Raw genomic sequence first — 23766 nt, forward strand, 5'->3', positions numbered from 1 at the left:
AGAAACCAAGATCTGTGTTCTCAGTATGCTCATTGCTATGTTATCAGCTTTCAATACTCCTAATCTAACCTTAGACCACCACTTGTTTTTACCACAGTGTCATGCTTATGGTGACCTCTGGCCCCTCACTCTCTGAACTCCATGATTTTCCATCTTGAAGCTTCTTCTAATTCACATCTGAGGAGACTTGAGTGAACACAGGTTTAGGGCAATAATGATATCAGATAGCATTTACGGTGTCTTCCCAGAGTGCCCACAGTGTGCTTTGTGTTCTGTTAGTTTTCTATTGCTGCTGGAACAAATTGTCACAATCTTAGGGCTTAAAACAACAATGTATTATTTTCCTATGAGATATAATGATATATACAAGTGTCATGAAACCTCATCTCAGATCCTTATATTTATTATCTTCCCTCAAAGAAAACATCAGTAGAATTCAGATCCTGATGGTTGGTTGGCCCTAGTGTTCCTTGATCAGAGATCTACACAGGTTTTGGAAGAAGACAGGGCCCATGGAATGTGAAGTGACCAGGAACCCAGCATCTTTTCCACCTGTACGCAATGAGTAAAATTCTATTTCAGCGTTTTTTTCCATTTGAATATTAAGCCATAAATGTATTTCCTACAAAGTGTTTGCATGGAGGTAAGAGTTGGGATGAGTAGTCTTCACAAGTATTAAAATTTTAGCAATAAAAAATGTATTAGGGCCTTGCTGCTAGCTGTTAGTTGAGACTACCCTTAGAATGAGCGCCAAAGGGCTGGTGTTATGAGGTGAAGCAGAGAGACATGTAGTGATCATGGGATTACTACAGGGATGGCTGGCAGTCCCCGCAAAGGGAGGACTCATCACTCAGTGGACAGTGGGAAAATGCAGTAAGTACTCCAGGTGATTTAGATTTTAAAGGAAGTGAAGATCAAAACTAAAATTAAAACAGGAATAAAAGCATTCAATAAAAAATGTTTACTGAAGCACTGTTTATAAAGGCGAAAAATAAAATCAATCTTGTTAAGTCACAATCAAGGATTGAACTATGGGGAAAAAAAAAAACAGTAACAGATGTTTTAGACAAAATTCCCTCACTTTGCCACTTTCCAAATCAGTTGGCTTGCCTGTCATTTACAGAATGACAAACTGTTCCCTTCTACCCACACATGAAAAGGTACTCAGCCATGACCTTTTTACAGATTTTAGTCAAATTGGTAGGGAGCAAGTGACAGAGGAAAATAAGGAAGACTGGGGTCTCCCACAAAACATCCCTAGGCACCAGGCTTCCAATTTACATCCTGGGTTTCAGCTCCATTCATGATTTCTTGTGTATTTTATGTCACTTGCAAAGATGGGAGTTGAATACAGTTATTTTTATAGTGCTTTTAAATGTAAGCCATGATCAAGTCATGAAAGAACAATGAATAGCTAGCGATAGCAAGCAAGTAAACACTCATACATGTGCAAGTGTGCATCTTCCTGCCTATCCTTCACATTCCATATTTGTTGTTATGTCGTGACCATAGCACAGTCATTCCTGACTCTTCACAATCTACTGCACTGGCTCTGTTATTCTCAAATGGCATTAGTTTCTGGCTTGAATTATCACCTAAACTTTTACATCGGATTTTAAACCCACTGATCACTGGATAGATATCCTACATAACTCAGCATACTCTCCACCCTGTGTCCTCCAGATTAAATGGCATTACTTTGCTCAGTGTAATCACTAGTAAATGTCTTCTTAAATAAGTGTTTATGGACATATACTGTGAATATCCATTTGTAGATTTAGATCAGCTGGACTGCACCTTACTCTTTAGAATGTTTCCGTGTTGATTTCTGCTCTACCAACAACTGGTTGAATTGCTGGCAATGCAAACCCATTTAACACTTGCTGTTATATATTACACTCATATACATTGCATTCCAAAGATAAATATTTGGTCAGAATTACCAGTGATTTGTTCTTATTCCCATTATTGTTGCCATTAAATTATTAACTAGAATTGACTGTTTTAGCTGAAATGTCACCAGTTGGCCTGTTTTCCTCAGGAAAGTTTATTTGCTAAACTTTTGATTTTGCTGGCTAATTACACTTTGTTTTTTAACTCAGTTGCCATAATCTTAACATGATTTTTTATGAGTCTTTCTCATAAGACCTAGAAGTCTCATTCTTCTCAAATGACAGAAGGAACATATTCACATCCACATAAATAAACTGAGATTTGACCCAACATCATTGCTATTTGCTGGAAAATTCAATTATTCCAGGAGAGAATGCCTCATGGAAAACCCGAAAAAGGAGGAACCCAGAACTTCTAGCTACCATGCATTTGCTCAGGGGTTTTCGTATTCAATCCAAAGTGTGTGCTCCCTGCAGAGTTCTGCTTGGGCTTCCAGAGTCCATTGTGAAGGGGAAGAAGGCACAGAACTATGGAAACATTCCTTGTTGGTTGAAAAAGTTGCATAACAGAGTGAGATGGGGCAAAAAGCTATTCAGTTTAGTTTATAATAATAAAATCTAGCAAACTATGACAAATTAGACCTTGTGACACCCACATCCTATCACTTTCCCCCACATCTCTATGTCCTAGGAAGCTTATCCTCCATGAGTTGATAGAAGCTCCCTCTTGTGCCAAATCTCAGGCTAGTAATTCCCTTACAAACAACACTGATAGAGTGAGCTTTGTACTTCTGTAGCCTTCTTTTAAATACCATCTCCCCTCAGCAAATTTCCCTATTTCCAATGTCCACTTCCCTCCTACCTGTGAAACCAGCTTTTAGGAAAATTACGGTAGGTCATATTTTATGTCATAACATAACAAATTTTAGCAAAGATAGTGCCTCTCCCATGGGTGTGAACATCTCTCATCTCTCCTCTGTTGGCAAGACATTCGTTACCCACATGCGAAGTGGGGGTGTTAGAGGAGGTCAAGTGATGCTCATGGAGATCTTGATCACTCTCTTCCAGTCCCACAGAGCAACCAGATGATCATTTTAAAGAACTAAAGGCAGGCCATGTCTCTCCTCTAGTGATTTCTTTTCTCAATTAGAATAAAATCTGAAGTAGAGACAATTGCCTGCAATGCACTACTTGATCTCTTGCTTCTCTCAGACTTCATCTTCCATGGCCAACTTCCTTGAGGGTATCAAGGTCTACTTCCCTCAGGGCCTTTGCACATACAGCAATGCTACATCCTCCAGTAATTGCATGGTTCATACCCTCACTGTCTCATGTCCAAATGAGCACCACCATTCCCATCCCCTCTATCCCATTCAGCTGCTATACTCATTTTTCGTAATGGTCATCTCTTTCTGCCATAGCATACCCTTGTTGTTTATGGTCTGTGCACACCAACTACACTACATACCTTATGAACTTTATCTGTGTTGGTACCATGTACTCTCAGTGCCTAGAACAATGGCCCACACTTACACGATGATGCTCAGTAAGTAGCTTTTTGACCAAACAAGTCTCTGAATCATGCTAGATTTGTAGCCTCCTTTTTGCCACCCATGTGTCTATGCTCAAAGTATAAATTACAGAATGAAATCTTGTCATTTGCAGCGAACTAGATGCAATTGGAGGACATCATGTTAAACAATATAATCCATACACAGAAAGACAAGTGTCATTTTAAAATTGGTCTGAAGGAAGAACGTGAAAATAAGATATTAGGGATGGGAAGCATATCTAGGCAAGAGTGAGACAGGAGTGTTAGGAGGATGTTTGAATATGATCAGTGCATGCTGGATGCATATACAAAAATATCACAGTGAATCCCATTCAAATGTGCAATGAATATGTGCTAACATCAACTATAAGTACTGAGCTCCAATGTGCCAAAAATGTACTGAGCACCTACTACATTCCAAACATTACACAAATTAAACAAAACTTAATCTCTGTCAAAAATTACAGTGATTGTTTCAATTTTAAAAATTTACAGTGAGCCCTTGATTTAAGACTCAAGGGGCCAAAAGTTTTACTATGATCAAGTACAGTAGACAAGTACAGATGCCCAAGAGATGAGAGAAATGTGTGTGCTCTGAGTTATGACTTCCTCATTTCAGAGCACCTCAGGGCCAGTGATTGGCAGGCGTGTTTCCCCCATCACCAGCACCAACCCATCTTTGTTGATTAGTGTGTCTTCCTAGGGTGCGGTAAATAGCAAAGTGGAGTCAGAGTGGTTCTGTTAGCAGCAATACTCAACCCTACTGTTCATGCTGTATGCTAATTAATGACCTTCTTGGACTACCTCAGACCTAATCACCACCTAAGATTTTGTTTTCAGTGTAAAAATATGCCAAACTCATCACCTGATGAAAAACATTAATTTTTAAAAAGGCAATGAATTCCTTCACTGGACATTATGTATGCAAGGCTTTGCATGCAGTGGGTTCTCCCATCTATGAATGAATAGTTAGGAATAAATTTTCCCCCAGGATCATGCAAAGCTGAGTCTAAGCTGCAGATAGCTCTCTCCTGTCCACTTCATGAGGGACACTAATATGAAGAAGCCAAGCACAAAACTCTACCCTGTTAGCCAGTACTGGAAAGGAGTAACGCCCTACTGCAATTGAATATTATTGTCCTCTTCCTTCAGTTCTCAACTGGGGGATGAAGGTGGGTGCAACTGTATCTTCACCCAGGTATGTGCAAGCAGCATGAGACTCTCATCAAGGAACATGTATGATCAATCTGAATATAGATGGATAGCTTGAATGGATTTTGCCTTAAAACAGTTTTATGACCTCAAAAATAAATTAAAACTGGAAGCCAGTATTTAAGCTAAGCACATACATTAATCATTAGGTCACTTGAGAAAATCACACCAATTTTAATGAAGTATAGAATAATGCAATCAGTAATCATAATCTTTTTTCATGTTTACCAGTCCACTTGTACAGACTACGTTGTTAAAAAATAAAATGAGGGTTCTTCCTGAGATATTATATGTCCTGCTCCTCTTTCACTTGCTCTGATTTTTCTTAATGCAAAAGTTGAGTAGTTTAGGGGAAGATCTGTCTCAGTATTATATACACTCAGCAAATGTGTGCATGGTTGTCAGATTTGGCCAAGGTAGCTGATGGACAGTCATGGATGCTGATGGACGGAAGATCCAAGTGTACCCTTACTGTGGCTTCCACATCGTGTAAATTTCTGAGGGTGAGAAAGGCTATTTAGCAAAATGAAATACTATTCTGTCACAACTTCCTCTCCCACAGTTCAAACATAGAAAATTCTTCCCCAGTGCTGTCATTAAAGTCATTACACTCAGAATTAAACATGGTGTAATGGAGCTGCCGACAAGACCCTGAGGTCCTATTGACATGTCAGGTCTCACATTAATAATCAGCTTTTCCATACAGTGAATATGAAAAGACCTACAGGAAATAGCTACCTGTTCCTAATTTCCTTCCATCTACATGGCCTCTCCACATCAGCAGGGCTGCTCAGCTGTCTCCAGGGTTGCTCACACATCTGTTATCCACCACCATGAGTCATCTCATTGTCCTTGGTCTCATTTTTCCTTAGATTCTCTGGCTTTCTTCTCTTGTCTTTCAGCATCTCCCATAATCCTTTCCAGAATCTTCCACCTGCGTGAGGAGGGCAGCAAGATGTAAAGAGTGCAAAGACTGTGGTCCCATCCCTGTTTCCACCTCTACCTAATTACGTGACATCTTGCATGTGACACCCTACCCCAGCATAAGGGTTTCCATCTGTGAAATGTTCATCACAGAGTCTAAGGGCCAGGGGACAGACCTTCATTACTGTCACTTTATTGCCATCTCTGTGAGTTACCTTAGTGAACCTAAACAACTTTTAGAGTTTTAAGATTGAGTATCTTGTGTGCCAGGAAAATTGCTCAGTGGCACAAGCACCTGCTTGGCAAGCACAAAGTCCTGAATTCGATTCCCTAGTACCAAAAAGAGAAAAAAAGATTGAGTATGTTAGCTAGAAGTAGTGAACTCAATAAAAGTTACAACCAATTTCCTACGTTTTCAACATTCTCTGGGATTGTGAGGAATTTAGCCTTCTTTAAAGAAATTACATGTTGATTTAATAATGGTGCAGATATTTCTTATTAGTTTAGTAACACATTTCTCTTTGGAAAGAAAAACTAAGTTTTAGTGTTTTCTCCTTAGGCCCATGTTTTAGACATTAAAAATCTATAATAAATCACCCCTTAAATTAATAAAATGTAATATCCTGGAAGGTGCAGGTTGGCAGACCTTTAATGTAAGGGCCAGATAGTAAATATCTTAGGCATGGCAGACCATGTGGTCTCGCCAAGATCACTCAACTCTGCTGCTGTAGCACAGTAATTCACAAACCAATGAGCACAACTGTGTTCCAGCAAACCTTTATTTATATAAGCAGGTAGAAAGCTACATTTGGCCCCTGGATCATAATTTACTGACCTGTGCTCTGAGAAATGAATGGAGGTTGACGGAACCATGAATGACTCTGAAAATCAGAAATTACAATTCAGTGGCAGAGTACAGATGACTCTTCCTTCTAGGATGATTCTAGAATCATCATGGGTTGTAGAATGACATTTTTTTCTTTGCCTGTATAAGTTCTGCTAGAAAAAAAAAAATCAAAGAAAACAAGATTTTTGAATCTGGAATAAACTGGCCTTTAGGAGTAGATTTGGGTTCTGTGGCTTTGTTGGAGTTGGTGAATCCATTCTGACTCCCACAGCTGCAGCAGGTAAAGGATGGCTTAGAGGAATTAAAAAGCCTAAACAAATGTGGAAATAATAATAACTTCCCTTTGCAGGTGCCATCCCCTTCACAAATTGTGGCCACTCTTATCTCCATTTTACACAATAAGCAGTTTTAGTTGACAAAGGATAAGTGCTTTGCTTGGCATAACACAGCAAGTGTCAAAGAGCTGAATCACTTTCCCCTTGGCCACAATACTTCGGTAAACAAAAGTAACCAACTTTCCCTGGGACATCCTCACTTCCTTCTGTCTCAGAAATGGAGGGGCAAAAATGCTCCTTCTTCTCCCTCGAGCAGTCATATTTTATTTTTTTTCCAGGAGTAATCATATTTAAATTACAAACAATAGATGCCCCAAAACAGTCCCTGCCATGTGCCAGGCATAAAGCTTTTATTTTATTATAAATTTATTTTCTTTCCCTTACTAGACGTCAGAGTCAACAAAGTAGGAGGTTGGACAGTTAAGCAATTTGCACCACTTTGCACTAATAATTAACTGTGCACCAGAACTTGACCTAGTTCTCACAGACTCCAAGGCACTTCCAGCAAAAAACAACTGCCATAGAGCTTTGTGGTTAAGTCCACAGACTCTCAACCTAAACAGCCTGGGTCCCACTATGAACTTCACTGCTGGGCAGTTGCATCATTCTGGGCAAATTACTCAATGATTCTGTCTTAGGTTCCTGATTTGCCAAATTAGGACCATGATAATGGTTTCCTCCTCATGGTAGGTTATAAGGAAAAAAGGAGTAAGCACCACAGACATTGGCTTTTCCCATAGACCATAAGCTGTGTGAGTACAGGAGTTATTGTCTGTTTTGACCACTATCGTGTCCTTAGCACTAGAATAATGTCTGACATATTGGAGGAAATACTGTTGCATAAATGAAAAAAAAAAAACATTTAAACTCAATTCTTTAGGTTAGGTTATGACAGGGTTCAATGTCAGTGTGAAAACACACAACCTTCTTTCTTTACTACTTTTCTATGACATACATTTGACAGGTAAAATTGAGTCTTTTAAGTCATAATTTAAAGGGTAATTAAGCATCCTTAATCTAAAAATCTAAAATCTAAAATGCTCCAAAATCCAAAGCTATTTAAGTACCAGCATGCCTCCACAGACGGAGGACTCCACACCATGAAATTTTCTTGCATGTTCAAGCCTACTAAAAACATGGTATAGAGCTCCCTTCAGGCCATGTGCACACACTGCATAAGAAATGCTGTTTAGACTGGGTCTCACCTCCATGGTGTCTCATTGTATATATGCAAATATTCCAAAATCTGCACAAATCTGAAATAAAAAGCACTTCTGTCCGCAAGCACTTCAGATAAAGGATATTCAAAACATATGAGAAACTAGTGGTTCTGCTAGTTCTTTCAATATTCCCAACCAAAGCGGATATACAATGGTAAGACTGAGGTTTCCACAAGTGCTTGCACAAAATCATCATTCAGACACACTCTCCTAGTTCTTTGTTAGTCTCAGAGGTAATTCATTTTACACTTCCTTTCATCCTTTTTAAAAAAATCTATCATTACATGGACTTTTCTGTCTTAAAGTTTACTTTTTCTAAACTTGTGTTTTTCTTTAATACCATACATTCCAAACACAGATCCGTACTTAGTGGCATCCGCTGCTGGGAGCTCTGTGGTAATTGAATTATAGATCCCATTTGTGTGACAAGATTGCATTTTTTTTTTATTTTAAAGATAAAAGGAGGGAAACATTAACAGACATACAACATTTTACAACATATCACAAGCACAATACAGACAATACAGAGTTACAAACAAAGTGGTAGGGAATTAACAATGGTGGTTGTATTACAGAAGGAGAAATTTTGTATGTATGTATATACAGGATAGATAACATGGTTGTTCTTCTATCTGCTGTTTCTATGCTGAAAGAAACTGTCAATGAGTCTTTGGTTGACCAGTATTGCATGTCTATATCTGTTTTCATGAGAAGCCACTTTGAAGACAAGATTGCATTTAATGCCTTCTCTTCAACAGCAATGGACTCAGAGAGCAGCATGGCCTCTGGGGAAAGGGGCAATGTTGTCCCTGAGTCAGAGCATGTGCAGAGAGGAAGGCTCAACAGGAAAGGGGCAGACAGCAGTGCTCCAGAATAAACATGATCTTGTAGGTTGGGCTTAGGTAGGGACTTCTTGGAAGTCAAGCTCCATATATTCCCAAGAGTACTGCTTAGCTAGTGTGCCACATTGGTAGAAAATGGTGGCCAACTCTTCACTGAATTTTTGATGAGTATACGTGATATTCATCCTGAATGGTGATTGACTGATACCCCTCACACATAGCAAAGCATTGGGTTCCAATCTATCTCCCTGGTTTCCACTGTGTAAATCACCTGTCCATTAAAATTATGCATCCTTTCAGAATTACACAGAAGTAACTCACACAACCAGAAAGTTCTGTTTCTGGTAATATGCCCCCCATGAGATCTTTCAAAGACCTTAATAATTGGGAAGACTAAAATGTAGCATTGTTTGTTTGTGGAATGCTTTATATGTTTTATATGAAACAACTGAAGTAAATAAGTCTTACTTTTGAGTGCTCTTTTGCTTACAACCTAAATATCTTACAGACTTCTGACTTATCTTTCTTAAAGTCAGAAGGCTTTTTTTAAGACTTTGGAAAAAACTGTTAATGAAAATCTGCTGAAGCTTTATTCTATTTTATTTTATATAGTATTTTTTATCTTTTTGAGACAGGGTGGCACTATGCAGTTCAGGCTGGCCTTGAACTCACTTTATAGCCCAGGCTGGCCTCAAACTCACAGAGATCCTCTTGCCTTCCTAGTACTGGGACTACAGGTATCCACCACTATGCCTGGCCTTGCTGAAGTTTAAAACACCGTGAATTTGGTCTTTCCTACAAAGCAAAATATTAAATGAAAATTCTATTAAAAGAGTTAAAGAACACTGTGAGGTTGACTTTTATATACAATTGGAAAACCACTGATAGAATTTAGTTTTAAAATGAAAACCATGAAATAAGAATTTGGTCCAAAATGGCGGTTATAAAGAAAATTAATATTTACCTGGAGATAGCTTATCTGAGCTTGAAAATATTAAAAACTCTTATAAAATATCAGTTAAAAATTTTCAAGTATTCTACATGAGAGAAATTACATACACAGCACTGACATTTGTTATTTCATCTCTTTATGACATGCATAGTATTATTAGCCTTACTTATTGATGAAGAAAAAAAGGAGGAAAAAAGGATTTATAAAGGTCAGGTAATGTGCTAGAAGTTGCAAGGGTGTAATGTATAGAGCCAAGATTCAAAGCCAAGTGCTTTGCCAGTGGAGCCTGAAGTCTTAACTATTGCCTATAGCATAAGTCTAAGTCATGTAAGAGACTGAAAACACGCACATGTTCAGATTGAGTATAAAAATGGTTGTATATAGACAACCTATTAGTATCACCCTAATAAAATACCATTATTATCATAAAAAGAAAATGCTATTATTAAAACAAATAATGAAAACGTATTTAAAATAAATGAAAAGCGTTTGCCTTATGGTTCCCAAAACTGTAGTTCTTCTAACTAATAAAACAACTTTAATGTTTTAGAGGATAAAATTTCAGGGATTGATACCCAAGGTATCTTGTTAGCTTTGTATACAAATCAGCATTTGGCCACCTTGTTTGGAGTCAATGTCCAACTAATTACTGTGGTTTGATTACAATTTGTCTCCCCCAAATGCACATTGAAATTTAATCCAGACTATGAGGTATGAAGAAGGTGGAAGCTGAGTCTGACCTGGGTGTTTAGCGCTGGGGGCTTTGGAAGACAATCAGGATTAGAGAAGAGCGTCAAGATGGGACCTCCATGGTGTGTTTACATTGTTTGGTCAATTATGCATGCCTGTGCCTTGTTACCTGAGCAACTCATTCGAAAATAACAATGTGAAATGTATTAGCTATTGTTAATCTCCTATTATCTTGTTTTGAAATTCTGTATTATTGGCTTTTCATTTTTTTCTTTTCTCTTTAACATAAAATAAAAATAAGTAAAAATTAAAAAGAACAGGGAGACCAGGACTCATAGGTCCCACCTCTCACCTTGGGATCCCCAGAGCTGCCTCAGGACTCTGCCAGCAGAAAGCCCATTGCCGGATCCTGACCTTTTACTTTGGATCAGAACCATGACCCATAAAAAACCTGTTTTTTTCCTAAATTACCTAGGCTGTGGTACATGTTATTAGCAACGGAAAACAGACTAAGAGACCAACCAACAAAAATATCTGGCTTGTTATCCTTTTGCTTTTAGTAAAATGATAGATCGAGCCGGAAAGAGTTTAAGAAAATCAACCGCTATCACGCTGTTGGTAGCAGTGATTAAGTTTTCTCTTTTCAAGCCTAATGGAGTATTTCCTTCCTTCAGCCACCAAATAACAAAGTGAGAACAAATGTGGCTTATGGAATCCACTCTCCTTTCCTCCCCTAGGGCGCTACCCTCAGGCGAACAAGGGGACCTACATTCCAGTGCCTATTGTCTCCGAGCTGCAGAGCGGAAAGTGGGGGGCCAAGGTTATCATGAACGAGGACAGGTCTGTCCGGCTGTCCATCCAGTCTTCGCCCGACTGCATTGTGGGGAAATTCCGCATGTACGTGGCTGTCTGGACCCCCTACGGCATCCTCCGAACCCGCAGGAACCCGGAAACAGACACATACATTCTCTTCAACCCTTGGTGTGAAGGTAAGCGACAAGGCTTAGTTTTCTCATGAGAAATATTCACCCACTCTGATGCATCTCTTTTTTGCGGTTGCGGGGTAGCAGGATTATCCAGAGGACGTGACCCTTTCCTTCATACACCAGTTTCTATGATTAAGAAAGAGAAAGACACAAAATTTGTCCTCAGTGTGTGTAGGAATGCAACCTGTATGTGTGAACTTAATGCTGCTACGTACTCGTTCCAGGAATGCATTGAAGAGTGCTTACAGTTGCACAGGTAATGAGTTGTGGAGCTACATGTTGATGGTGTAGCCTCTGTGTGCTGCTGCCTTATAAACAAATGCCTTGTTAACTTCGACTTTTAAAACTAATAGAACCCATGACTCTGACTCCAAAAAAAAGAGGAGAAAATCAACCATTTCCGTAGTGGAACTTCTCCATCTCCTTAATTCAAAAACAGAGTCTAAAGTATCCCACAGACTTGTTTATATGCACAGTGTGTGCACACTTCTCAAATCATACCCCCAAATATACAAACACACGACTGTATTTTAATATAGTACAACTTAATCTCTAGTGCTATTTTGAGTCTTCCTTTCTGCCTACTCAGAAGCTTAATCTAGTTATATTCATATAAACTCAGTCAAGCTCAACCATTTCTCTATCAATTCAATTTAACCATTCAGTAACACACTGGCGTCTCTCCTTTCCCCATTTCCGTGCTTCTGTGCTTCCCCTCTGTTCCCCTCACTGGGGAAGGGGCTACTAGAGGCAGATGTGGCACTGATGAGGGAGTGACCACTTTCTGGTGTTTTGGTACCAAAACAACACCCTTTCTGCAAGTTGAGAGCAGGCGGTTTCTCATGCTATGCTATCTGTATGCATTGCTGTTTCATATCCTCCAAAAACGGGTCTATTGTTGCTGATTTTGAATGACTTTTATTTGATAAAATTACATTTGGATGAGGATCAATCTGAACTAAACATAGATAATAAGTGGGCAACAATGTTTTCCACTCGTATAGAATATAAACCTGGGTACTTCTGTCCTTTTCTTTGTATTAACAGTTCCAGTAGTATGGCAATAATCTAATCTTATATTCCTCACCCTCCCATTTTCATTATCTCCTTCTGATCACTTTTGTTTTGTTTTGTTTTGTTTTGTGTTTTTAAGACAGAATCTTGTTATATAGTTCAAGCTGGTCTTGAACTCACTATGTAGCTCAGGTTGGTCTCAAACTTGTAATCTTTCTGCCCCAGCCGACCAAGTGCTGGGATTACCGGCATATGCCACCATGCCTGGCAGTTTCTGAATACTTCAGTTTATCTATAAGACTGAAGTGTTCGAGGATGGTGCTAACAGGAGATGCTAACTGGGCCATGTACAGTTCACAAGTGAACTCCTACTTATAGTAATCTCATCCGTCAGACATAAAGTCTTTTGTAGCTGATTGAGGGGTGCTATGTACAGAGATGGTCGGAGCTAATTATAGCTATCCACAAGAAATGATAACTAGGCATATGAATCATAGATGTGAATTTGGGAGTTAGCTGCGTCTTGGGAGGAGATGCAGATAAGAGAGGAAATAAGATGCATTATCCAACCCTCAGGAACACCGCATTTAGGAGTCTAGTAGAGGAACTGGCAAAGGAGATTATCTTAATCACTTTTCTTATCACCTACACCCACAACTTAAAAGAGAGGTTTATTTGGAGTCAAGTTTTTAGTCCATGGTTGGCCAGCTCCAAGGCAGAAAGGCACAGGGGAAGGGTCTGGTGGAGGACAGCTGCTCACATCATGGTGGCCAGGAAGCAGAGAGAAAAGGGGGAAGCTGGGGAGGAAGAGAAACCCTTCCGGGTCACAGTCCCAGTGGCCTGGCTCTTCTGACCAGAACCTGCCTCCTAACAAGAAATCAGTTACGGTATTCTGTGTCCAATCCTCCTTCAAAAGCCCTGCCTATGAGCATGTGAGGCCCTGATGGGTCATTCTCAATGTCAATTATAAGAGAGGTGCAGAGAAAACAAATGTAGGAAATTATTTTTTCTAAGAAAATTGAACTTTTAAAAAATCCATACTTATAAAATAAATAAATCAGGAGTTTGTTATTGACTTACAAAATGAAAATAACAGGCTTCATATACCTACGTAGCACTCTGGGGTGTTTAAGGAATTATATGATTTATCCCAAACTTTAGTTTCTTCACAGCTTTTCTGAATTACATCATTTGCCTAAAATGCATTTCAACTTATGTGGTTAGTCCTCTTGTGAGGAATATGTTTCTTCTCATACTGAGTATACAGAAGAATCATTCAAGTCTAATAATATTTAATTAGACCTGACCACCTAATCGCTACCTTGGTTTTGAGTTGCATCCATGGTAAGCAGCTCATAGGACCTCTGCTCAGAAAGTTGCCTAGACCTGGAAATAATGTGATCTCTGGCCTAGAGGCGATATTACAATAGAAGGGCCCCTCCTACATATCATTGCACAGAGAAAGGATTGAAAGAAGGTGAAATTAAAACCAGAGAGACCAGGTCAGAAGCTGTGATCCAACACAAAGGGCAGGACAGCTTGGACTCTGGTATGGCCATGGATGGGTGGGGATGGAAGGTAGAGCTATTTTGAACATGGGATGGAAAATGCAGAAGGACTAAAGATGAAAGGTAAAGAAAAGAGAGGAATTAAGGATCACTCTAGATGTCTGCTTTGGCCCACCAAGCTGATGGTGGTACCATTTCAGACCTGGGAAGTCAGGGGAAGGAAGGGACAATCGAGAGACGAAACTAAGACATACACAAGAATTGTTAATTTAGGGCTATCTGTGAGACATGTGGGTGAAGATACCTAAAAGGCTCTTGTATAAGTGAATGTAAAGCTCAAGGGATGGTGAGGTGTAGCTATCCACATGGGCACCATCAAGCACAAGAAGGAACAAAAATGGGTCCAACATCATTAGCAATTACAGTTGAGACAAACAGAAGTCAGCAAAGGACACTGAGGAGAAGCAGGCACTGGGTACAAGGAAATCAAATCATAGAACCGTGTGTATTGATTGGCTCAAGAAGACAGTGATTGATTCTGTTGAGATGGATTGGAAAAAAGTGATTATGCCTCATGGAAACATGGGCACCCTTGGCAATCTTGGAAAGAGCAATTTCACCAAAGCAATGGGACAGAAGCCAGGGAGATGGGCATGGTCCATAGTGTAGGTGACAGTGAACAGTGTAGATGGCGGGTATCACCAAGTTCTCTAAGAAGACATTCTGTAGAGGAGAACTTTTTTAAAGACAGCAGAGTGTGGGTATGAACAAGAAAGCAGAAGCTTACTGCCCAGAGAAAGGGTGGAAGCACACAGCCTTGGCTGAACAGTGCAATAATCCAGGGAGCTTTATACCCCACTAATGCTTCTGTCCAAACACACAGACCTTCTGGTGTAATTGCTCTGGAATACAGCCCCAGCATCAGGGTTTTTCCAAAGCTCCATAGGTGATTCTTGAGGCTGGGTTTAAGAATGGAACCCTAGAATGGATGTAGCCCAGGAAACAGGGGAAGGGCCCATGAGAGATGCCCTGCCCACCTGAGCTGGGAAAGAGACACAGCAGGAAAGGTGGTAAAATTTTTCTAGATTTGGTGAAAGGAGGATGAGGTTTTTGCTGTTTTGTGACTGTCTTCCCTGTATGTCTTCCTCTTATGTTAAGAGCATGCAGAAAGCAGGGAGCTTTATGAGGAAGCTTTATGTGGAAGCTTGATGAGGAAGACATGAAATAGTTATGTGGGATTGCAAGGTAAACTTCTTACAGAAGCGTGGCAGGTAGCCCTCTCAGCCCTGTGAAACACAGGGCAAGTGGCCACAATTTCCTCAGTCTGTTGGCCTGTGGAAGTCTGAGTATTTCTGCAAATTTCTGGGTATCTCTGTCCTTGTAACTATAGGGTTTTCTATTTCCCCCACTACTTATCCTGTGATACCCCAGATGAGAAATTTAACCCTTTTTCAATTTCAATATCATCTTCAATAACAACAAAAACAAAGAAATCTATGAATGTCTCTAGACTTTATTGCAATTCAGTACAGAGAGTAAGAGGTAGGAGGATTATCTCTATAATTCTCATACCTAGAGGACTTCCAAATGATCTGTAGGGCTTGTTCAAACAGATTTAAGTGAGCAGTTCTGGGGTGAGACCTAAGAATCCACATGTCTAACCAGTTCCTAGAGTATGCTGATTCTACTAAGTAGGACCACACTTAGAGAACCACTGGTTTACAGAATAATCTCAAAACAATAATAAAATAAAGGAGGGTATAATTTAGTGTCTTAGTTATTTTGCTCATTGCTGAGACAAAATACCAGATGCCTACAAGTTAAAGGAGGAAAGGTCTATTTTGGCTCACAGTTTGTACAGGTTTCAGTTGATAGTTGGCTGGCTCCATGGCAGGGTGGCATGGCAGAGGGGTGTCACAGAAGAGAAACAGTTCATGGCAGAGTAGAGAGGAAGCAGCCAGCAGTGAAAAAGCAGCAGCAAGCCTCCCTTTCCTTTTTATCCCATCCAGGCTATGTGCCTTGGGTGGTGCCAGCCATACGCAGGGTGGGGTTTCCCATTACCCATACATACCTGTAACTATCCTAAACCAATCAAAGGATTAACCTAGTTATCACATCCTTAATCTATATTTACACATTGTTAATCTACATTCACATGCCCAGATCCAGTCACCTCCAAAAAGTCACACTTACAAGTGCATGAGACTCTGGGGGACATCTAGATACAAACTTTGGCATTTACCCCTCTTAAAATTTGTCTAGTTCTTCCCTAAAGCTGCTCCCAGTCTCTCTCCACCTTCCACCTCTTCTCTGTCCCTCTGTTGATCTTCCTTGTTCTCCAAACTCTCTTCATTCTCTCTCAGGAACAAATTCTTTCTTCTCTCATGTAAGCTTTTTTATTCTTGTTTGGACTTCTCCAACAGCAGTGCTTTGGGGATACTGCACAAGTTTTGCAGACCATTGCTTCCAGAAAAAGTCTGGTGTGAGCTTTTAAGAAAATACCTATTAACCTCCTTTTCTTGATACACACTGAAGTTGTTCAAGAGGTGTTTATAAATTGAGTGAAAGAGATTATCTCATCTCTCTCATTGTGTGAATTTCCAGCTGAGTATCCAAAGCATAACCCAAAAAAGAGGTCTCTGTGATGATTACCTTACACACACAACCACATATACTTCAGCCTGGCAATCATCACAATTTTATGCTTGCATGTGCTACCGTATAACAAGGGAGGCAATTGTTCTGGACTCAGAGCCGAACCAAGGTACCAACCGACAAACACCAAAATGCACGGATCGCCAATTGAGATTTTAGAAGGAGCCTTTATTAGCTGGCCAGCGACTGACTGAGAGCCTCCATGCAGGGTAGGATCAGGTCAGCAGCAAACCAGGTGTGAGAGCAGCTTTTAAGCCAAAAAACCACATCCTGCTTGGCAAGCGAAGTCTTTGTGAAGCAGTCTTCCCAGAAACTACAGAAACTTTAGGAAACTTACAAGAAGGGAACGATACGTCTCAGGGAGTTTCGAGGAGTGGCTAGAATGTGGAACGAAGCAGGTGGGAGAATAGAGTAATCAATAATCTTTCTTTCTCATGTTCTTTGTGAGGCCATGCATATCCCTTGTGAGGCCTTTACAGCAATAAGAAACAAGCAATAAGAAACAAGGTCAAAGCAGAGGCAGGACCACTGCCTGAGAGGAAAGATATCAAAGAACAGAAGAGGAACAGTCCTCAGGAGTTACCCAAAGAAAGGTGGAGCAAAGTGCTGGAAATATCACACACCGGATGCGGAGTTCCAAGATGCTGGCGGATCCTGGACTGAAAGTTACACCAGCACACACCACACTTATTGATAGCAGAATGTTTGGCTGTGCTCCTGGGGCCCTTCAGCCTGCTTTGCATTCATAGGCAATTTATCCTCCTTAATCACTAAATCATTAATGGGGATCAATAAGCAGGACCAAGCTAGCGAGGGCAGAGGAGGCTTCAGGGAGAATTATTGCTTAGTTTTGAAGTTAATAGTGCTAACCAGGCTTCACATCCATTTTATGAGGGAGCCCTTCTCCAGGGCACTGAGGACAGAACTGTACCCACAAAGACAGCAGGAATAAGTTGGTCATTTTTTGTGAATTCACGTTATTTTTCTGACCACTCAGGAGCTCTGAATTATTGAATGTATTTCACAGTATAAATGTCAAATGTTCCAGTTTGATAGTCTGGCATTAGTGCTAGATAGTAAGTTGTGAAATATTTAGATTTCTGACAGCTTTCCCTAGCACTCTGGGGTGTCATTTGTTATGTTTGGTTGGCCACTGGTTATTTTCAAGGGGTCTTCCTTCTCTTGACAACTTATTCCCCTGCTACATCCTCCATCACTGACCTTCCTGTGCCTCACTGAATCTCATAGCTCTAGGATCTAGCGTGTGCCTGGCACATATGTGGGGTTTAATTAATGCATGCTGCATTGATTTAATAGCTTGAAGTAGATACTCTTTGGGTTCACTGTACCCTATCATCACAGATAAGTGGTAGATGTAATCTCAGACTTTACCATCTTGAAAAGAATCAAAAACATATGCTGTGTTGGGAGAAGTGTGTTTGTAGGTGATGTGTGTGAAGATTTCTCTCTGTAGCATCTTATATCAAGCTAGTATCTTGCATCTCTAATTTGTTTATGCAGTGTGATTTTGCATTTTCTTCTAGACAATGAAATCGGTTTAATTTAATGTAAAGAACCCAATACATTTCCAACATCTAGGATATTTGTAATTGAGAGTAAAAAAAAAATAACCGGCTTGTGTTTTATTATGAAATTTATGTTTAGATTATTTGCTTTGTAAGTATGCGTGATCATTTAGACCCTTCTGTACAGAAAGGAGTCATTCCTCAGGTCTGTCATTCTCAAAGGAACAATGTGGATGCCCCTTCTGAACGCCCTCGAGGCAAGACCAGATTTTATACCCTCAGACTATAGCCCCACCAATCATCCACCAATCACAAATATTGATGGTCTGGCTCCCCTGTGGCCACAACAACACAATTACCCATGCGCCACACAACAGTATTACTTATTCATTCATAAATATTAAGGGCCAGTGCTGAATTCTGCACTGGGGGTATGACAGTGAATAAGAAAGATGCAATTTTTGCCCTCACAGAGCTGCTAACAAGGGCTTTACAAGTGAACTAATAAAATCTAATTACAACATTAAAAGGTACCAGAACAAGTAAAGAACAATAAAAACACAAAACAAGGACCTCTGACCCAGTTGGAGGGTTGTGCAGGAAAGATAAGCCAATGCCTTATACTCATACCCACCCCAGCTTGTGAACAATAGTAACAGTATTATTGGTTAATTGAATTATGAAGTTTCAATAAAGTTTATGTGAAAAATGTAATCCTTTATTCAGCCTTCTGTTTAATAAAATGGTTTATACAGTAGTCTCCCCTCATCCGCAGTTCTGTATGCTGAGATTATGCAAGGTCATCCACAGCCCAAAAACAACAAATGGATATTCCAGAAATACAGAATTCTGTGTTATAAGTTACGTACCATTCTCATTAGTGTGATGGAATCTCACATCATTTGCCTCTGCCTGCTGTCCTGGCCACAATCATGCTCTGGCTCAGAGTATCCAAGCTGTGTGAGTTACCTACCGCTAGTTACTTACTAGTGTCTCAATTACCAGATTGACATCACTGTACTGCAGTTCTTACCTTCAAGTAAATGTTATTAAATTGATAATGGCCCCAAACCATAAGAGTATGAGGCACCAAGCACCAGGGCATAACACATGGAAGGACTTGTTAACTCTGCTACCATGTGCAATGCTATAGGGAGTATCGGAAACACATCATATGTGCAGGGTTTGGTACCATCCATGGTTCCAAATATCTAATTGGGATCTTGGGAGGTATCTGCCATACAGAAGGGAGGACTACTGCATCACTCCTCCCAGTGTCTGAATCACTGATAGCCTCATTCATCCTTTTTGTACCAAGTATCATTCAGTGTAGCACTGTTACAGCTTAGATCTTGATGTCCCCTTAAAGTTTTATGTGATCATAGGCAGGACTGTTGAAAGGTGATTGGATGACAGGGGCTATATCTGACTTGTTTTAGGAGGTGGGGCCTGGTAGGAAAAGGTGGTGAGCCACCTTGGTGGTGAGTGTGACCTAAAAGGCTGTATCTGTCTTCCCAGGACCTCTCTGACCTTCTCTGCTTCCTGTCTGCCATGATGTTGGCAGTTTTCCTTCGCTATGCCCCTCAGCCATGGCATCCTGCCTTGGAGCTAGCCCACTAGGGAGCCAAAATAAACCTCTCCTTTTTAAAGTTGTGGGTGTCAGGTATTTTGTTTCAGCAATGAGGGAAGGGACTAACAGACACTGTCACCAAAATGGCCTCAGACAACTCACAATAAACATTCATTTTTGTGGCACACAGGTAACCCCAGGATCAAAGGCCAAAACTGTTTATGAGACGTTTCTGGAAGGAACAGGGTTGCAAGGGTCTAATGCAGACTCACATCCATCAACCAATCCATGTGCTTTATGCTTCCTTCCTTGGGGAATTGTTTTATACTCTTGTGTGTTGGGCAAAATGCCCCTTGTCTCATTCAGCCTTCTACAGTGCCTGGCGCACATTGGCAGGTCACTGATGGTTGGCTGAACTGAACTGATAACCACCACTTTGAGAGCTCCGGAGTGGATTATTGGGCTCATATTTCCAGACAGAAAATAGGTTCCTGGTGTCACATAAATTCTCCAAGGTCATACAGAAAATTAGGAAACAGACGAGGGACAAAACTTAACTCAACTGGAGAAAGCTCTTTTGTTTTTACAAGAAAGGTCTTTGGTATCTGGCCTGGTGGACCAAAAAAAAAAAAACAAGAAGTAGCTGGTCAGTCAGGAAGTTTCCTGTGATGACCTATCAATGCTGAAAGTCCTGCCCTTAGAAATAAAAAAATAAATAAATATAAAACCAGGCAGGTAGCTATAAAATCAAAGGAAAATTTTCTTGGGGAGAAAAGAAGGAAATTAAAGCATGCCAGCAAGGGCATAGGCACCCTTAGAGAATATGTACTAAGTAAAGAAGCTCTGACATTTTCTTTGTAGAATTGCTTCATGAATAATAGTCTAGCTTCTGAGGATATCTAAACTAAAAAGTCCTTAACCAGCAAAACTAGCAAATCAGCACATATTGACTAAACTTCCCCAACTGGTGTGCACCGAAGTGTCAGGCTACATGTTCAGAAGAACATAAACAGCCCCAAACATTGGGAGAACGCTTGCCTGTTTCACAGACCCATTCCATTCTGTAGCCACTAGGGGCAAAGGCCAGGCCACTGGGGTAGCTGTGTTAAAGCATGTCGGGAAATCCGGGCTTTGGAACCTTCCAGAATAAAAAGTACAGACTCTGGGAATGCCATTCCTTGATAGGGTCCAGCATTTCACAGCCCTTGCAGACAGGAAGCTTATCCTAATATGCCCACAGCGCACACAGCCTGCCGGAGCTTGCTGTGCCTTCTGATTTACTTGGAGACAGAAAAACATATCATGGTGACACCAATCTGGAGTTATATTTGCCCTGAAGATGAAGCCCCTCCCCCTTGGAGTGATTGCTTGTTGCCAGCAGAAGTCTTTCCTCTTTCTTTAGTGATGCCCAGTTTTTGTAAAAAAGGGAGGGAAGTAGAAGTGATTCCTAATTCTCTGGTTCTAAATCTCTCCCTTCACTAAAATTTCATACTCTTGCCTTTTTGGAAGGGCTGAACCATTATTCCTTCTAAAGGATTAGAGGCAAAATCAAGCCCTAAAGAAAACTGCAAGCTTCTCAGAAATACTTTGTGGGATGGCTTTCCTAGCACCGTAGTTTTTTCTAATCCCTGAGCTGTAATGACATTGGAAATGGGACTTGCTTTAACTTTACAATAACATGTAAATAGCAGAAGGAATTTTTGAGCCCATGCAGTGATGAATGGCCCTCCTTCTCCCCAAGAGGCTGTTCAGATACTAAAATCAATAGGCTCTGCATTCATCTTCACATGTTTGTTATAAATTCTTACTTTCTCCAGGTGGGGAGGCCAGTAGTAATTTCCAAAGGTGCCTGAAATCAGCCTTATAAGTGAGTCTTAAAATTTTGCAGTCCACAATTTTCTCTTTTTAACTACCCCACTATTCCCACTGGAGGAACAGTAAAATAAATGAGATCATCATTCTTTACTATTTGACTGGTGTAAACTGTTAGTCACCCTGGAAGGGTGTTTATTTACAAGGCATTTTGAAGGTCTGCTCTGGTGATAGAGAGGCTCAGGGGAAGCAGCTGGAGATCCGATGCCACATCTGCCGCTGATACTGTTTGTAATCTGTTTTCCCTTTATGTTTTATTGTAGTGATGGTTGTTTGCCAAAGGTTACTTTGGCAACCTATGGTGCTGCCACTCCCATTCTGTGAGCTGTGGTGTCTCTCAGTCCTTATGTAATTGAGAAGTAAAGCTCCCAGACCCTACACTTACACACAAACATGCACACACTTCACTACCACAACCAAATAGGCCAAATTGTTGTATTTTCAGCACAGTGAGCTATTTGTTTGTTTGTTTTTCCTATTATCATTTTCTATTTAACTATGTGGGAAAACAGCTTAGCCCTTGCCACTGGTAAAACCCCACTACTCTTCTGAAACAAACAAATATGTTTGAAATAAACAAAAACACCACCAAAGAGGCATCAACAAAAATATCCAGAGGCAAATGATTAAATTTTCCTATTTTTATTAGCCTTTCAAACCTAGGGAGTTTTTGGAGTTTCCATAGTGATGTAAATTCTGTTTTTTCACCCAGCTTTGGACAACTATATTTTAAAATGACAGATCTGAATAAAAACAGGGAAAATAAAGCACTGCTTTCCACCCTCAATCTTCTTTTAAAATCATAAATAAATTTAAAATTAAAATCGAGGCTTCCCATTTGACTTCCTTGCCTGGTGAGGATTCATGATGATGCCCGCCCAGTTTGAGGGAAGATTTAATTCAGCCTCTGCAAGGAAAGGGGTGGCCTGGTGTGGAGCCCCAGAACTCCTCCCATTCACAGTTTTCAAATTTATCACTTGCTGTCAATAATAACCCAAAGCCCAAAGTAAATCCTTCAGTTTTTGGACTTCTCTTTCATTCACTAACCTTCCATCACATCTCTGTCTCTCATTCTTAAAGTAGACATCTATTGACTTCCTACCACGTTCTTGGTGCTGTTCCCACCATTGTACTGGGTGCTGGGATGCAATTACATGGTCCTTGGAAGCAAGACTCCTGGTCTACTTGGGAGGCAGGTAATTTTCCAATGCTGGTTTCGTATCTCACTAGTAGTAGGCCTTGGGAAAGTCATTTGACCTGTCACTGCCTGAGTTTCCTCATTTATAAAGTGGAGATAATGTGAGGGCTTTCTTATAGGGGTGTTATGAGTTTTAATAAGTTAATTTGTTTTTCTATAGCATGCAGAAAACTCTGGCACATCATAAATACTGAACACACCCATGTTCAATAAATAATGAAATTAGATGACCATTTCCATGCAGTGGGATAAGTGTTACTCCAACACCTGTGGGACAACAAAGGGAAAAGGCTGAATTCAGACTGTGCTAGAAAAGGTACAGGAATACCTAATGAAGGAGAAAAAGTAGCATTGATATGAGGATATTCACTTAGCCTATTGGTAATTAAAGCTCAACCGTAGTGCTTTTTGAGAAAAATGAATACATAAAAGTTGGATTTGCTAACCTCTTATTAAATAGGTAGCTTCACTTAAATCCAAACATATTTTTAAAACAACTTTATCTTCATGAAAGTTTTATTATACAAATCAAGACTAATGAAAGCATAAAAAGAGCTCAGACACTTACAAATTAAAAACACCAGTATTAACATTTTGGTGTGTACCATCCACTGAATGCATTATGAATGGCTTTCATTTTTAATTGACTATTAATTGAATTCACTGTTCTTTTCAAATATATGTGTGAATATACATATACATAAATACACACATATATGTAATATATTTTCACTTTCACTAAACTTCTAATCTTAGAGAACCCCCAAAGAAAGCAACTTTGTATATATGTTCCACTAAGATTTTTTTTTTTAAAGATAAATGGAGGGAAACATTAACAGATATACAACATTTTACAACATATCACAAGCACAATAGAGAAAATACAGAGTTACAAACAAAGTGGTAGGGAATTAACAATGGTGGTTGTATTACATATTGATATCTTCAAAGTGGCTTCTCATGAAAACAGA

The 23766-nt window shown here is 40.0% G+C and overlaps 1 protein-coding gene across 2 annotated transcripts in view; it reads left to right on the forward strand.

The window, feature by feature from the left end:
- The window catches only part of F13a1 (coagulation factor XIII, A1 polypeptide), a 173249-nt gene that overhangs the window by 40771 nt on the left and 108712 nt on the right, over positions 1-23766 (forward strand). For both annotated transcript variants that reach the window (XM_013521833.1, XM_013521832.1), the window contains one exon: positions 11204-11455. In XM_013521833.1, coding sequence (XP_013377287.1) covers positions 11204-11455 — 252 coding nt within the window. The remainder of the gene's footprint in view (positions 1-11203; positions 11456-23766) is intronic.

This window comes from Chinchilla lanigera, unplaced genomic scaffold, assembly GCF_000276665.1.
Source record: "Chinchilla lanigera isolate Chin_1 unplaced genomic scaffold, ChiLan1.0 scaffold00064, whole genome shotgun sequence".
Lineage (NCBI taxonomy): Eukaryota > Metazoa > Chordata > Mammalia > Rodentia > Chinchillidae > Chinchilla > Chinchilla lanigera.